The sequence below is a fragment of the Acipenser ruthenus genome, chromosome 15 (assembly GCF_902713425.1).
Source record: "Acipenser ruthenus chromosome 15, fAciRut3.2 maternal haplotype, whole genome shotgun sequence".
In the NCBI taxonomy this organism is placed as follows: Eukaryota; Metazoa; Chordata; class Actinopteri; order Acipenseriformes; family Acipenseridae; genus Acipenser; species Acipenser ruthenus.
This window is the reverse complement of record NC_081203.1, coordinates 23,799,194-23,814,785: the sequence shown is the minus strand read 5'-3', so window position 1 is coordinate 23,814,785 and position 15,592 is coordinate 23,799,194. Positions and strand designations below refer to the sequence as shown.

Below are 15,592 nucleotides of genomic sequence, written 5' to 3'. Positions count from 1 at the left end.
CACACACTGAACTGAGGAATTTCTGATCTCCAGAAGTACTGAGTAAGATGGTCTTAATAGAAAGCAGTCCAAATAGTGAGAGATCTCCATATTAAGTTGAACTGACAGAGAGTGGGCTTAATGGTGATCTTCTCTTTAAACTGCTCGTAACTATCAAAAACATATCATAAATCTTCCATTGGTTATAAATGTCTCAAATGTGCAGTTGACCGACATTCTTTCCCATAAGACACTACTGACGTAAAATGACCTTGGATGTGCAAGTGTAACATACTTCCTAAGAATAAGGCATGGAAACTGAAAACTGTCTTTAACCTGGTGTTGTACCAGATATCATGTTTTAAAATGAAAATGGATGTTTGCTATAACCATGGGGCAGCAGTGTGGAGTATAGGGCAGCAGTGTGGAGTAGTGGTTAGGGCTCTGGACTCTTGACCGGAGGGTTGAGGATTCAATCCCTGGTGGGTGACACTGCTGCTGTACCCTTGAGCAAGGTACTTTACCTAGATTGCTCCAGTAAAAACCCAAACTGTATAAATGGGTAATTGTATGTAAAAATAATGTGATATCTTGTAACAATTGTAAGTCGCCCTGGATAAGGGCGTCTGCTAATAAATAATAATAATAATAATAATAATAACCATGTGTATTATTATTATTATTATTATTATTATTATTATTATTATTATTATTATTATTATTTTCTTAGCAGACGTCATTACCCAGGGAGACTTACAGTTGTATTAAAAAAATACATATCAAGAATTACAGTACAATTAAGAGCAAGATACAAAATACAATGACTTCAGTCCTAATACCTTCAAAACAGTTGAGACCTATATACTTAATGAAAGTGAACACAAGTAAGACTTATGAAATAATTTTGTGAGCTACAACCTTTGTAAACTGAGCTTGTCACAAACCAGGACTTCAAGGAAAATCAGGTTTCAAGGGATGGGGGCTTGTATCCCTATAGCAAAAACTCCCTTTGGGGAATGTAAACACTATTAAACAAGTTTTCTTTAAATGCACAGAACACTTAACTATAGGATTCTATTTTGGGTTTTGTGTAACCTGTCCAAAGGGAACTTCATATTATACCAAAAAATACCTGTTTTCTTGTCCATAGTTGCAAGGAGCATAAAATGACTCCACTCTTGTTCCCTGAATGGCAGCCTTCAAATCAAGATGTTGTGTCGGTCTCAAAGCTGCTACCTGCTGTTCTTTTATGTAATGCAAGCGATATCTCAAGGTCAACACTTCTTGTCGTCAAGTTTCAAATACATCACTGTCTGTGACCCATGTTGCATTATTAGGCTTACTATTCTAATACTGACTTAAGTAAGTCTTTGATATTTTTCTTTTAACTAATAATAACTAGGTTTCAACAATTTGAGGTTTAAAGAGGCTGGCTTTGTTTCCCTTCCTAGTTGCTACACATGGTAATGAACACCTTCGCAAAAATACACTGTATGCAGGGTTTTTTTTTTGTGTAAACCTGCTGTCATCAGGTGGATTAGTTCCTACAGTCCTGAAGTGGTTAAGCCAGTTTGCTTCATACAACTGTGAAAGGGGAGTGTAAGGGAAACTAACACAGTCTAAAGTTTAATATTATACAAGTACATCTACCAGAGTTATACCTGGCAACAATCTACTGTTTTGTACCTGAGGACTGTAATCCATCAATGAAGCTTGACATAAAACGTGTTAATGATAATCCATCGGCCTACATACATGCAGTAATACGCAAACAGTCATTTGGAAATAAGTGCCTTTTTATGAAAACAAAAAAATAAGCAGTAAATGCTGACATAAAAAAAAAAAAAAAAATTATAATGCAGCATGACATACGGGGGAAATTCTCAAAATAATGTACGCAAACTCCATGAAAATCTCAAAACATTACTGTATTTATATATATATATATATATATATATATATATATATATATAAACACAAATCTGATGCAGAGTAGGCTAGTCAAGGTAATCAATGCAACAGCTGATAGCCATTTAATATTTAATACATTTAAGACTGAAACAAAATGGGATATTTTACTAAACCATCTCACATATTATTCTTATAATGGGCTTAATTTTGTAAAGATGAAAACACAGAGGGAACTGATTAAAAACAATATAGTGTATTACATTTCAGGAATAAATACTGAACACATTTAAAATAAATATATCTGCCATAAGCATCTGGTTTAACACTGGTGCAAATGAACCGGCAGGAAATCACAACTATTTATACTCCAATGACTTGGAGAATATCTAGTAACAAGCAAATAGCAAGATCAGTCCCTTATTTTCAGAAGGAAGTGGTGTTCACTTGTGCAAATGGCATTTGAGATTACATACTGTACATGGTGCAGATAACATTCTACCTATATGATGTCATTAACGAGTATGTCTTTTTGTTATTTGAAAAACATTATGCTCTTTATTGTACCTTTTGGAAATCTATGCATATGAATTGCATTGATTCCAGTCTGTTGCATAAAAAGGATGTACATTTGTGGCACAGCAGAAGAAAATCCATGCACATAATTAGGAGGCAAGGCAAAGCCCTGCTGATAAATGTGTTGTGTTTGGGGTTTATTGGGAATGTATTATGATTTCAAATGTATTGTTTGTTTATTTAAATGGGTGATTTAATGTGTTGTACGACTTGAAATGTATTTTCTGTTTATTTAAAAAACAAAAGGTTTTCTTTGTTATTGTTTGGCAGCATGGATGAGGTTATAGCCCCATCCCACTAAAACCCAGTGCATGATGTGGCCGTTTCCGAATTGGTTGTTAATTCGGAGATGGCCACGTGTACAAAAAGGACATTGCTGCTCTAGAAAGCAAGCACTCAAGATTCAAGCATTCAAAATTCTAAAAGGTATTGACAATGTCGACCAAAGGGACTTTTTTCAACCTGAAAAAGGAAACAAGGACCAGGGGTCATAAATGGAGATTAGATAAAGGGGCATTCAGAACAGAAAACAGGAGGCACTTTTTTACACAGAGAATTGAGGGAGTCTGGAACCAACTTCCCATTAATGTTATTGAAGCTGACACCCTGGGATACTTCAAGAAGCTGCTTGATGAGATTCTGGGATCAGTAAGCTACTAACAACCAAACGATGGCCTCCTCTCATTTGTAAACTTTCTTATGTTCTTATGTTCTTATATAAACAGTATTTGTTTGTTGGATTTGTGGTCGAGATTTGTTTTTGCTTAAACCTTTTATTTCGCTCTGTGAACAGTGTTTTGTTTAAATATGTATTTTATTTTTCTTTGAATAAAAACGGCGCACCACCCGTAATACCTCCCTGTGTGCCTCTGTCAGCTGTCTGGTCTGGGAACGTCACTACTCGGCCAACCTGTCACAAGACTATTTTAAATTACTGTTCAATAAAAAAATACATAAAAAAAAATCATGAAAAAAAGTGAATGTTTATTTAAAAGCACAAATGTATTTAGAATGTTGCCCCTGGGCAGAAACTACTAATAATACAAACACCTAGAATTGTAAATATAAATGAGTAAAAACACTCTGAAGAGCTGGTAGAATTGGCAAGAATCCCTTGCTCAGTAGCCCTGGCATGCACAAAACAAGGTATTTACATTTGCGTTCCAATTCCACAGGCAGAATTATTTTTTGCAGTATAAAGCCATTTGTTATCTCCTTATCACTGAAGCTGTCAAAACTCTGCAGAACAGTCTGGGCCAAAACACAGCCAGACCTGAAGCAGCAGGGCGACAGGGAGTCATACCATTGTACAGTTTTTAGTAAACAGATAACACTTCAAGATAACAACAAATCTTTTAAAGAAGAATTGGTTTTCCCCCTTAGTCAGACTTTCCATATTTATGAACAAAAAGGCCTTTAGAGACTAGAGCCCCTTACTGTACAGCTTACAGCTATCCAGATATTAATCAGCTGGAAGACAGATCTACTACCTGTATGCTGCTAAATTTTTCTCAGACCTTCTGGCAATGGGCTGCTACTACAATATCAACAGCTGTATTTTCAAACAATGCCATTACATGGTTTGTTGAGCTATAACCTACTGATGCTATGGTACACCAATACTGATAAGGTGGATTGTGATTTGGGTGTTGCACACTCATAAAGTGTATTTATAGGTCGCACTGAGCCGTCAAAGAACAAATAAAATATACTATGACCTACACAGAAACTACAATATTTCAAGATGGTACCACAATTCGAAAAGTGTATTGGTTTGCTAATAACTGTTTGCTTTACAGTAATCTTTTCTTCGCCACTGTGTCTTGAATTGGCTTTACAATTGTGTATATTAATTAAAGTCCATTACTGGGGTAGTATTAAAATGGGGACATTCAGGAGTTTAGGTGTAATTGAGAAAGTGGTTTATGTTAAATTACAGTTAAGCGGATTTCTAAGGAAAAATGTCTTCTGCCCTTTTTTTTTTTTTTTTTTTTGAGTGTTGTTGACAGCGCCAGTCGTCACAATGTTACTCCAGTTCTAATTATGAAGAGAAAATAGTTCTTGTGCATGACTATTGGTATCTAGGAAAATAACACATTTAAGGGTAACTACAAAATATTAGACAACACAAACAGAAGGTTTAACAATATTACAGTCATATACATGTCACATTAATTAGTAAAGCAGCAAAGGGGTGTTGAAGCAAGTTGCTACGTTTTCACAGATCTGTGGCTGTACAGTGAAGTAGGGCCTCTTTATCTATTACATCAGCACCTTAACCTTCAAAACCAGTGAAAATCAACACCTTCAATAATAAATACAAAGAAAAACTACCAAGCAGATGCCATTCATCACCTGGCGGTAACCTGATACAGGGCAAATATTACCAGCTTTTAATGGCTGATGTACATTACTGATGGGAGCTGCTTATCATAGGAAGCTTGCCATTGAAGGATTGCTGAGCAAACAGCGCAGCTGAAAACACTTGCACGCAACCCCTTTTCATCAGGTGTGAGTGTGAGAGAGACAGCGTCTCTCTCAGTACCTGGGAACCCTTATCTGAACTCCAAGACTGTTAATGCCTTTTAGGCTCTGTAAAGCAAAAGCACCCAAGATCCTGTGCACTCCACCAGCCCGTCATGGAAGGCTGATATCAAGACTGCTCAGTATCTCATTACTCTTTATGGATCACATGACTGCTTACTGCTTGGCTGAAAATGATCTGCTCTACTTTCCCTGGATTTCGCAAATTGCCATAACCCGTAGCTGTGTACATTTCTATTTGGATCATGAATGGCTTCACAGCTGCCTTTCACCTTACTTGTTTTGGTTTTTAAATATGTTTTGGGAAAACTGTTCAAAGTAATTCAGGGTAGGCCTGTGTGTTACACTAAAAAAACTCAATCTTCTGCGCCGTTCTTTAGCACTCAACATTTCGAGGTCAGTTTTATGGTACTAATTTACAAATATACTCCTTTACTAACCTTATTCTACTGTAGTTTTAATTGTCTTTAGTAATGTTAATAAATTACCCCAAACACTATAAAATATATCATTAATAATATAAATTTAGATAATGAAAAAATGCACTATTATGAACTATTAATAGTATTAGCTACTTGTGTTTGAATTAATTTATTTTGCAAGTTTAAAAACACCACTTAATTGCCAATTCCTATATTTTCTTTATATTACTGAAGTTCTCTAAACAAGCTTCAGGAACCCTAATACCCCAGGCCCATTTAAAAGAGGATGTTAACTTTGCTTCAGACAAAGTGCGCAGGACTCAAAACAAAGATTTGTCAACATTACCAAAGAAACAAAAAAGTAAAAAAATTAAAACCACAAAAATGACAAGGGGAACAGTGTCATATGAAAGCTAACAAATGTATTAAAGTCTCTCTTGTTGTTGAAGGAAAGCCCCCGCTTTCCTAATTGTCTCATTGAGGAACTTCTGTATGTCTCTTAGTTTGCAGGCTGTCAAACTAAATCACTTTTATATTATGAAGTAATGAATGACAGCTAATGTTGCTCTATAGTTCTAAGGAAAGCACCTGGGTTTCCCTCTCAGGAGGGAACTAATAGTTATTTTTGATTTTAAAACAACTCAAACATGCTACTGATTACAATGAAAAGCAGAACTAAACATCGACCATTTTGTTCAGAGAAAGGTTCAATTTTCACCTCGCTGTGCGTTGAAGGATTTGGTCAGGACACAAAGATTTTCTTCTAGCTATAATTTTTTGGGAGCCGACAGGAACATTTTCATGTCACCATCAGCATTAGCATCAGCTTCTGCTGAAATCTGCTCCTTAGCTATGTTTCACACAGCTAAATCAAATATCTTATCAGATTCAAAGTGAAATAGAAATATTAAACCAAACCTATAACTTGTGTCTTGTGTTAATTATAAAATGCATATTTATTTGGTTATGGAAGGTTTGAAATTTGCAGAAGGTTTGGAGTCTGTGCCCCACAGATTTTGGGCACCTGCTGTCCCTCAATTTAAAAGCTATGTTTTGGCTGTTACCCTACATGGGTTTTTAGGCCCTGCTTATATTGGGATGTGGTTGGAACCTATTTTTCTGGGCCAGCAGCCAGTCTTCAGCCTTTTAATGGTTCCTGTGATCGTTCCCACACCCGTCCCAACGCTGTGAGTAAGACAGCCCTGTTTTCACCTTCTTTCTCAGACTCTTCCCACACTCAGACAGGCTGGTTTGACAGGACGGGCCCTCATGAAAAATGCTCTTGCCTAACCAGCAGTTTCCAAAACTTCATTCAAAAGATGACAAATGAACTGTTTTGTCACATGGAGGCCAAGGTAAACAGGTGAATGTCAGAATGTTTTTTTTTTCATTTGAGCTCCTTAAGTGAGGCCTAGAGTTCCTGTAAACTGGTTTCTGAGTATCTGTGTATGTCTGTCTGAAGAGATACATTATGGATGTAAAGTTCAATTTTCCATTTAAGGCAAATACTATTTTTGTACATAGCTATGCAGTTCAAAAGGTTAAAACCAAACCACATGAAACAGAACTGAAACAATTACTGTTAATTGCATTAAGGAATCAGCTTTTCTGTTGGAACAGAATGTCAAAATGGTATCAATAGTGTATAATTCAAACAACAGCAGCAAAATCTAATTTTATTTAAAAAAATAAGACATTGCATATGTACAGAACATGTTATATAGACTAACCTCTGCAAAACTGAGAAACTAAAAGAGGTTAAACTGAAAATGCAGGCAAATGCCTTCATTAGTTATCAACTCAATAACAGACGACTCTGAGACCCTTGTAAACCCATTTTAGCCTCTATCAACAACACCTTTCAAAAATCGCTGATCAGATAGTTACTGTCCTCTTCAATCTAAGGGATCTGATTACCGTATCCTGTTTGGAAAGGCAAATTTAACAACTACTATCATAGGCATAAAAATACTCCCATACATATTCACCTACTCATTTTCTGACCGCTGGATTCATTTTTACTATAAAGGAATGCTAGTAATTTTGGACAAGTTACTGATTTAGCAAGCCCCTCAAAAACCACACTGTCTTTTTATAAAGATTGTGTATTGTGTGTTGTATTCTGCGTTCTCTTAGACCTCAGCTCATCCTGTCCACTATTTGTTGGATAGAAACTGCTTTATCATGACAACATTTCACATCCATTATTTTGTGTATTCTATAACTTCGTTGTTTGTTTTCAACAACAGACATCCATCACATGGACATATTTATCTAGTACCCATGCATGACTGAAGAAAGCAAGTAAATAAGCAAATATCCTGAAAAATAAATGTTGCCAGGCTAGTTAACCCTGTAGGCCAGGCCATGCCTGGCCTCGTCAGACGTCTGACCAGTTGGATTATCCCATCCACAATCTCCAGGGAAATGAGGCAAACTATTACATGATCTTCCTCATTAACCCCCAAGAGTGCCGCTAGCCAAGATCACTATGCACTCTATAAGGTAGATACTCACCCTGCACTCCATGTGGTAGTACTTGTGCATTGGGGACACAGGTGAAGCTTAACAGTTAGTTTCCTGCGTTACAATCCCATCACCAAGAAAATCAGCTTATTACATCTACTATAGAAGATCAACTGCGGATACTGGCAAGCCACTGGAGGACAAAGGCCAGCCTAGTAGGTGTCCATTTAAGATCACCAGGCTGTAGCGCAGTTAAGTGAAACAGACCTACCAATCTGACGTAACAAACCCGTTGGAGCATCAGGCACAACTACCCATGGGATCCAAAGCCATGACTGTCAAACAGCACAGCCAGGACACCAATCTTAGCTCTCTTGACTGTATGACTCACCTGCACACCATGCTGTCGTTCCTTTCCCAGATGAACCACTCAGGGATCTCCTTGGTTTTTACATCTTTAAAGTGGAACAGACAGGCAGGTAGATAGCGAAGACAGTCAGACAGCAAAAGTTTGCCTTAATTAGAAGGCTTTTCGCATGTATAGTCTGGCCCTGACAGAGCACAGCACAAAGAGATATATTAGTTATGCACCAGACATTTTCTGCAATAAGTCAACGTTCTGCCTGGCTGCATAGCTTTTCAGAAGCATGTCCAGTTTTCAACTGTTTTAAATCAACACCTGGCAGCCCATGCAAAAAAAAAAAAAAAAAAATAGAATAAAGATGGAACACCAGTCAACAGTTTGCATAAACAACAAACCTCAGGAGTTAAGAACTTAACTATGCCTCATTTAAGGTTTTCTCAGGCAGCCTTTTGGATGCAAGGTTAAAAAACAAAACAAGTATGTCAGTGACCTCGACCATGGCTCTAAATACAAAAGTAACACAAAAAGGTATATTACCATGACCATAACATCAAGTAGATGTTAAAATATACATTTTTATAAGACAGATGCTTAGTACCCGATTCTGTAACTCCATACCATGTGCTAAAGAATGTCCTTAGCTAGTATCATCGCTATTGGATTAGCGGCTCTATAATACTCTAATAATATGTAAAAATATAAGTGTGACATACAGATAAACAGACTGACGAGGCATAGACAGCCTACTCATTCCTCAGATTCTTATTGAAAGTATAAGAATTAATTGGATTAATTAGACAAGCATTTCTTTAGATATACAGGGTGATTCATAAACAATAAATCAAAATACATTTGAACACATGTTCAAATCTAGCTCTGCCATTGGCCTATGGCATGATAATTTGCACAAAATTTCAAAACTACAAGTGACACTGTTGTGAGAACTGGCTTTTGTCTGTCTAGCTACTCTTCACAGAAGGCCTCTGTTGCACTATGAGCCCTTTACGCATGACTTACACATTGTACACATGAAGCGCTAAGTTAACATGTTTATCAACATGGTATGTTTTCTTTGAAATATATATTAATCGTTCATTCTATTCTTCTTTCCTGTGGTATGTTTATGAGTCACTGAATTTTAAACTCCAACTGAATTTTAAACTCCAAACGCTTTAATGCATCACGTAAACCCTCATCCCATTCATTCACTCACTCACATTATGGGGCATTCGCTTTCTATATTTAACCCAAAGACTGATTACCAACAGGTTTTATGAAATGCTTATCAAAAAGCCTCTTAAAAGCATTTCAGAAATCTGCAAATGAATGTGAGAAAGCAGGTTTTGATCCCACACTGAGCTAATGGAATCAAAAGGGTTCTCACAAATCACAGTGCAGGGTGGGGTTTGCTGACTCCAGTGTTGACTGTTGAGTGAAAAACAAATCTGTATGAGGGCTCCCGCATGTGAATGGAACAAAAACATTAAAGTTATGAAACTAGAAACAAACAACTTAGTAATGTGTATGATTTTTAGGGAATCCTAAACTGTTTATATAAAATAATTTGACATTGGCTTCAAAAGTGTGAATACAATTTACTAATGTTAAACGGTAGAATAGGGTGTAAAAAATAAATAAATAAATAAATTCTCTCACCTGCATATCAATCATGTAATTTGGTTTCCAAATCTTTGTTTCTGTTTTCATTACATCTATGAAACTTTTTTTCTTTTGTAAAGTTTGCAATATCTAAACTTCTGCTATCACAAATATGAACTATGGCAATATTGTGTATATATTGCCTTACTACCTGGAATTGAGAAGTTGGTCTACCAATGCAACATACTATACAAAGTAAAATATTGTAGTAATAAGGAGACAATATTGTAAAAATATATAGCATAAAACACCAGAAGGGTTATCCAAGACTGTGATTTATTTCTACATTTTAACCCATTTCCGGTAAAAAACAAATTACAAAAATACAAAAATACAAAAAAGCTAAAAATGCAAAGTGTTGCACTTCTTTTACAGGCTACAGTTGCTTACATTTACTGAGTTTACCTGAGGTACTTGTCACCCGTGTGTGCGGTGTTTTCATGTTACATGTCAATCAACTAGACACAGTACCTCCAATTACTGCAGTGAAGGATATCTTTTTAAATCAAAGTTGAAAAGTTTAACTGCGTCAGTTGCATTTTTATTTGTTGACAGTATAATGATGATCTGGTTTGAACAGAGTCATCAAACTTTTGTTTTTCCAGTTTATAATTTCCTGGACACCTTTTGCCCAACAGCAAAATGTGTTAAATTGGCAGTACAATGTTATAATAGTTATTTCTCATTTGCACAGAAGTGAAAACTGTACAAAATAGGTATTATGCCAGCTGCCTATATCTAAAAGTGTTCTGTTTACGTAAAAGTGTTCTGTTTAAAGCGTTTTGTGATGCTCTATGACAGGCGCTATATAAAATAAAGATTGAGGTTACATATATGGCCAAAGTTGGTTGGGATGAGAAAAAGCAAAACAAAAATTACATTACATGATATAATTGGTGATACTAATTGATTTAATGGGGGGAAAAAAATTCAAAATGTTGACATTTATTTAATTTTAAAGCAATTTTAACAAGACAACCTTTACCTTGAAACAGAGTCAGAGTCAACTGGAATACCCATAACCCATTGGCAATCTTCAACATTGCTTCATACGTGACTTCAGATAACCCTAGATAAGCTTTCCACATAGGATATGATTAGGTTTGCTTGCTCTTGCATGACTGTTACTGGACTGAAGATGACATTGAGACAGCTTGTGAGAGCTGCTTTTTTATACTGTGATGCAAGAGAGGGGCTGGTTCTAGAACTAGATACTAGCAACTCAGCCATTTTGGAGTTACTGTTAACCATAAGAAAACCTATAGACGTTTTGAAAAGGAGGCCAAGGCCATTAAAAAAAAAAACTAAGGGGTGTGTATTATACCTTCATTGTTTAGTTTGGGAAACACATGCTCCCACAGAGTTAGATGCAATTAGTTTAGTTGTGGCGTAGTTAGACAATCTCTTAACAATCACTAGACAACATAAGAGGATAACAAATCTATGACATATTCTTTTTCAAAAGTTGTCAGGCCTATTCCAGTTTACATTATTCCATGGGATATAGAGTAGAGTATTGTCCCATATTGTCACTGTTTGTACGAGCTTTAAGAGCCATCAAACTGAAGAATATGCACACATGTTTACTTAGATACTTACCTTGAGTCATCGAGGGTGCAGCAATCAGAATATGTTGTTTTTATTTCCCCCCACACAGCCAGCAAACATTGGACTTGTTCCAATAATAAACCAGAACTAACCACTACAGTTGGGTTATTATACAACTCTACCAGTAGGAAGGACCTAACATTTTTACCTGAATCCACTGGGGTCTGGAATCTATGTACCCCCAGATACTGATACTCTCAACCACAAGGGAGAAAGCATGTCCTTAGCAAGGTTCATCACAAATAGATAAGCGGTTCTCTCGATATGTGTAAAAAATGGGTGACGTATTGTAAGTACAGGCACCTCCATTTTATCCCCAACTTTGGGGGTATGCAACCCTAGTGGGCAGAATGAATCTTGTAAGCTCAGTTTCAGACTGCCACTTCAATATGCCATTTTGATATCCTACCAGCATTACTGAGAAATCAATTTCTACTCTAGTCTTGTCTATGTGAACCGTTTCCTCTACAATTTCAGTGATGACAACTAACATCTATAATACAATACACTGCTTGTTAAGCTGACATAAAATTATTACTAAGTTTAGCCCTGGGGAGTTGTTAGACAGGGCACATTTTGGCAGTTGCACAATTTCATTTTTTTTTTTTTTACAGAATACACATCTTGTAATCCAGGTGTATCATGATGTTTTTCTTTTTTTTTTTACCTGCAGCACTTAAATGGTAAGTTTAAATGGTGTATCAGTGTCATGAATAATTTGTAGCTATTATTTATCTTTCTGCTAATTAATCTATTCCAATACCCCCCCCCCCCCCCTCCTCTATTTCCGTGAAGAATATCAACCCTACAGTGTTACTGCATGTCAGGTGTTTCGAATTTGTTGTCCACCCTTGGATGTGTGCACATGTATATGCATTGACATGTAAGCATTAATGCAATCTCAAATTGTTAATAATAATTTACAACTATGCTCTCCAATTTATAGGGATATCGACAGAGAAGTTCATTAGTACATTAAATCATACAGATATTCATATGTATCTCTATATACTACTTTGCATATTTACATGTTGGAATGTATGTACAGCATGCATGTATAAAGAATGAGAGCTGGAGCTCAGTAGCATTTTCCTACTGTCAGATGCCAGACTTGACCTGCACTCTTGCCCAGTTCACACCAGATCAGTTTTATGTAGACTATAAAGCTGTCAGCTCTCAATAAACAGATGTACTCCCAAGTGGTTTAGCACAGGTCTGCAAACTGTCAATGACAAGGGGGCCAGTTCTCCAAGCTTAAAATGCTAAGTCACCAACACAGGTAAACATTACAGTGCACTACTCTGTGCTACATACTGTATATATTAAGCTACAAAACTGTGGGTGATTATTCCTCAAACAAAATCATTGCCTCCATGAAAATAAGAAATGCTCAACTGAACTTGTTATTACTATATATATATATATATATATATTGTGGTTGTTCATTATGTCTCAATCTTATAATTCCAGGTGATGCTAATATTTTGGCCATAGCTGTAGATGCCATACCTCTAAATGTTGTAATATAACAAAATATGGGTGCTGTATTGTTTAATTGAATCCACCACTTTGTGTATTTTATTCTACCAACATTTTAAAATAAGCTAGCTTAAGAGGATTAATGTTGCAACAAACCCCCCAGCACCAGAGAACAATCAACATCTAGAGGAACTTTCATTTCCATTGCTCTTTCTTATTCTTACTAGATACAACACAATACAACATGTTAATATCATCTACACTTTACATAAATTGAATCCGTCAGTGTTTGATCATGCCCATGCTTTCTCAAACTGATCTGTATATAATGGGTTCAGTTTGTAATAAGAGTACACATTCTTCACTTGACGAGGTAACATAAATACTGCTCAGAGCAGTTTGATAACTTGATGCATATTGTACATTTTAAACCACTTCATTTTGAAGACTTCAATAACTCAATATAACATGAACTTGAACTCATGACGTAAACTGTTAACCTATCAAACAGTGACAGAATCCCCAGTGCATGTATAGCCCCAGAAAACCCTGTATACACAGCTGTTACCAGTTCATTATGGAAGACCTGCTTTGTTTGAGGAATTATAGACTGAATACATAAGGTGATAAAATAGCACTCATTTCATCATCAGGCATTAGTTTAGTTATAACATTTACAAATGCTTTATACATATTTACTAATCATTTACAATAATAATATTTTGTGTGGGATCACAAGTTAGCTTGCTTAAAAACACCCTTTGTTGCACAGTGTAAATCTTGTCTCAAACAGCGCGTCATATGGTCTCAGTTATATAAAAAGTCAGAAAATGAATGCTAGCTTTTACAATACTGGCTATCTAGCTCTAGACAGGTAAATCCATGGTTGACAGACACAGTAATCATTTAAAAAGCTGTCAAAGTTGTCTGACAGTGAACCAAATTTAATGATCATTAGGAGTATTTCCTTTAATACAGCCTAATAGTGTCTATTAAGTGCTCCCAGGTAGCATCACTTCGAAATATTTAACTACCTTCCTTGTGGTCCTTACCAAGCAATAATGCCCTAGTCACTCTGTTATTACATAAGCAGCCTGCACACAAACAAATAATATTGTGAAATCTGTTTTAAAATCTTAAAAGCCCAACAGGTGTTTACAGATTGCATTTCTTAGTTATGCAAAAAATAAAGAGCCTGTGGGTATCCAGTGCTGATCTGACAGGGCTGAAGCATAAACAAAGAGGACTGAAGGTCAGTGCTTTACACTTGTATTGCCATCAAGGGTAGCATTTCCTAGGTACCTATACATTCATTGGACAATGAACTGCACATACAGGGGTTCCAATCTGGTTTATAGAAAATAATGAGCTGAATCTGTATAGAATTAGGTAGCCACATGGCATCTTAAAACCAGCAATCAGTCTGCCAGCTGGTTTACAGGTAAAGGTGAGGTGGAACTAAAACCAGAATACCCTTTAGAACTCAATCTTGTTTCTTCTCTTATCACGTATCACTGTCAGTCCCCCAATGTATTTGTAATGACTTGGTATCAGACAAGTGAATTGAATGGAAAGACAAGGGCTGGACGTGAACAACAAACCCCACAGTTCAAAGACGCACACCTTACCAATAATATAAAACAGCAAGCTCTCTAGTCAAGTGGTAAGCACATGTTTATGTGTTTGAATTAATATTTCTTCACTTTGTTTTCTTTGGCATTCAGTGTATCCTGACACTGTCATTTCTTGGAGCTCTCAGTACATTATAGCCCAGGATATTGTTTCAACCAAGACTTGATTGGAACAGGGCTTTACTAAATTACCACAGAATACCACACAGTTACATCATCATAGCTTGTCAAACCAATTGAGGCCAATGATTGAAAGTTCAAACCAATTGACAAATAGGTACCCTTCATTCCGGAATATGGTTCGGAAGCAGTCACGGAGGCTCTTGTAGCTGTTTGGGTCACTAGTCCCCCTCTGGATTTGGAACCTGTAGAGATAGAAGACATAGGCTGATTAAACTGACAGCATATCCACTCAATACAAGCAGCAGCGGCTGTGCTTTAAATTCGCTGGTGCTCACCAGTGTTTATTGTTACATGGGTGTTAGTATCTTATGCAGATTTCATTCTCAGTAAAATATATCACTCTCAGAAAAACATCTGACACAAGGGAACAAAAGACTTATCATGTTCAAGCAGTATTCTCATCTGATGCCAGTACATTTTCATAACTTGTGAGGTAAACTAAATCCATATGTAACAAATGTATTGTTTTATAAAAAATAATAAATAAAAAATATGTTTATTAAGATTTGAAATGCTCAAGGAGCATAAATGAATAGAACCTTTGTAAAACGATCTTCACAAATTCTCACAGTGGAATGTGCAAAACACTACAAAGAAACACATCACAGCTGATTGAGGTGTTCCGTTTAGTGTTTAAACACTTGTGCTAACACTGTTTAATTATTTCAAAAATAGCTATTACTCTATACCCATGCCACTGTTTACACAGTAGTCTGTTACAGTATAACACATACACTAGATAGTGTTCATGTTCAATATTTATCCCTTCATAT

General features: G+C 36.2%; 1 protein-coding gene across 6 annotated transcripts in view; it reads right to left on the bottom strand.

Annotated features, from left to right (window-relative positions):
- The window catches only part of LOC117422130 (mitochondrial 2-oxodicarboxylate carrier-like), a 181,085-nt gene that overhangs the window by 31,125 nt on the left and 134,368 nt on the right, over window positions 1-15,592 (bottom strand). For all 6 annotated transcript variants that reach the window (XR_009307393.1, XR_009307392.1, XM_058987511.1 and 3 more), the window contains one exon: window positions 14,918-15,001. Coding sequence is in view for 4 of the 6 variants with exons in the window: in XM_058987511.1 (XP_058843494.1) it covers window positions 14,918-15,001 (84 nt within the window). In the remaining 2 variants the exon portion in view is untranslated. The remainder of the gene's footprint in view (window positions 1-14,917; window positions 15,002-15,592) is intronic.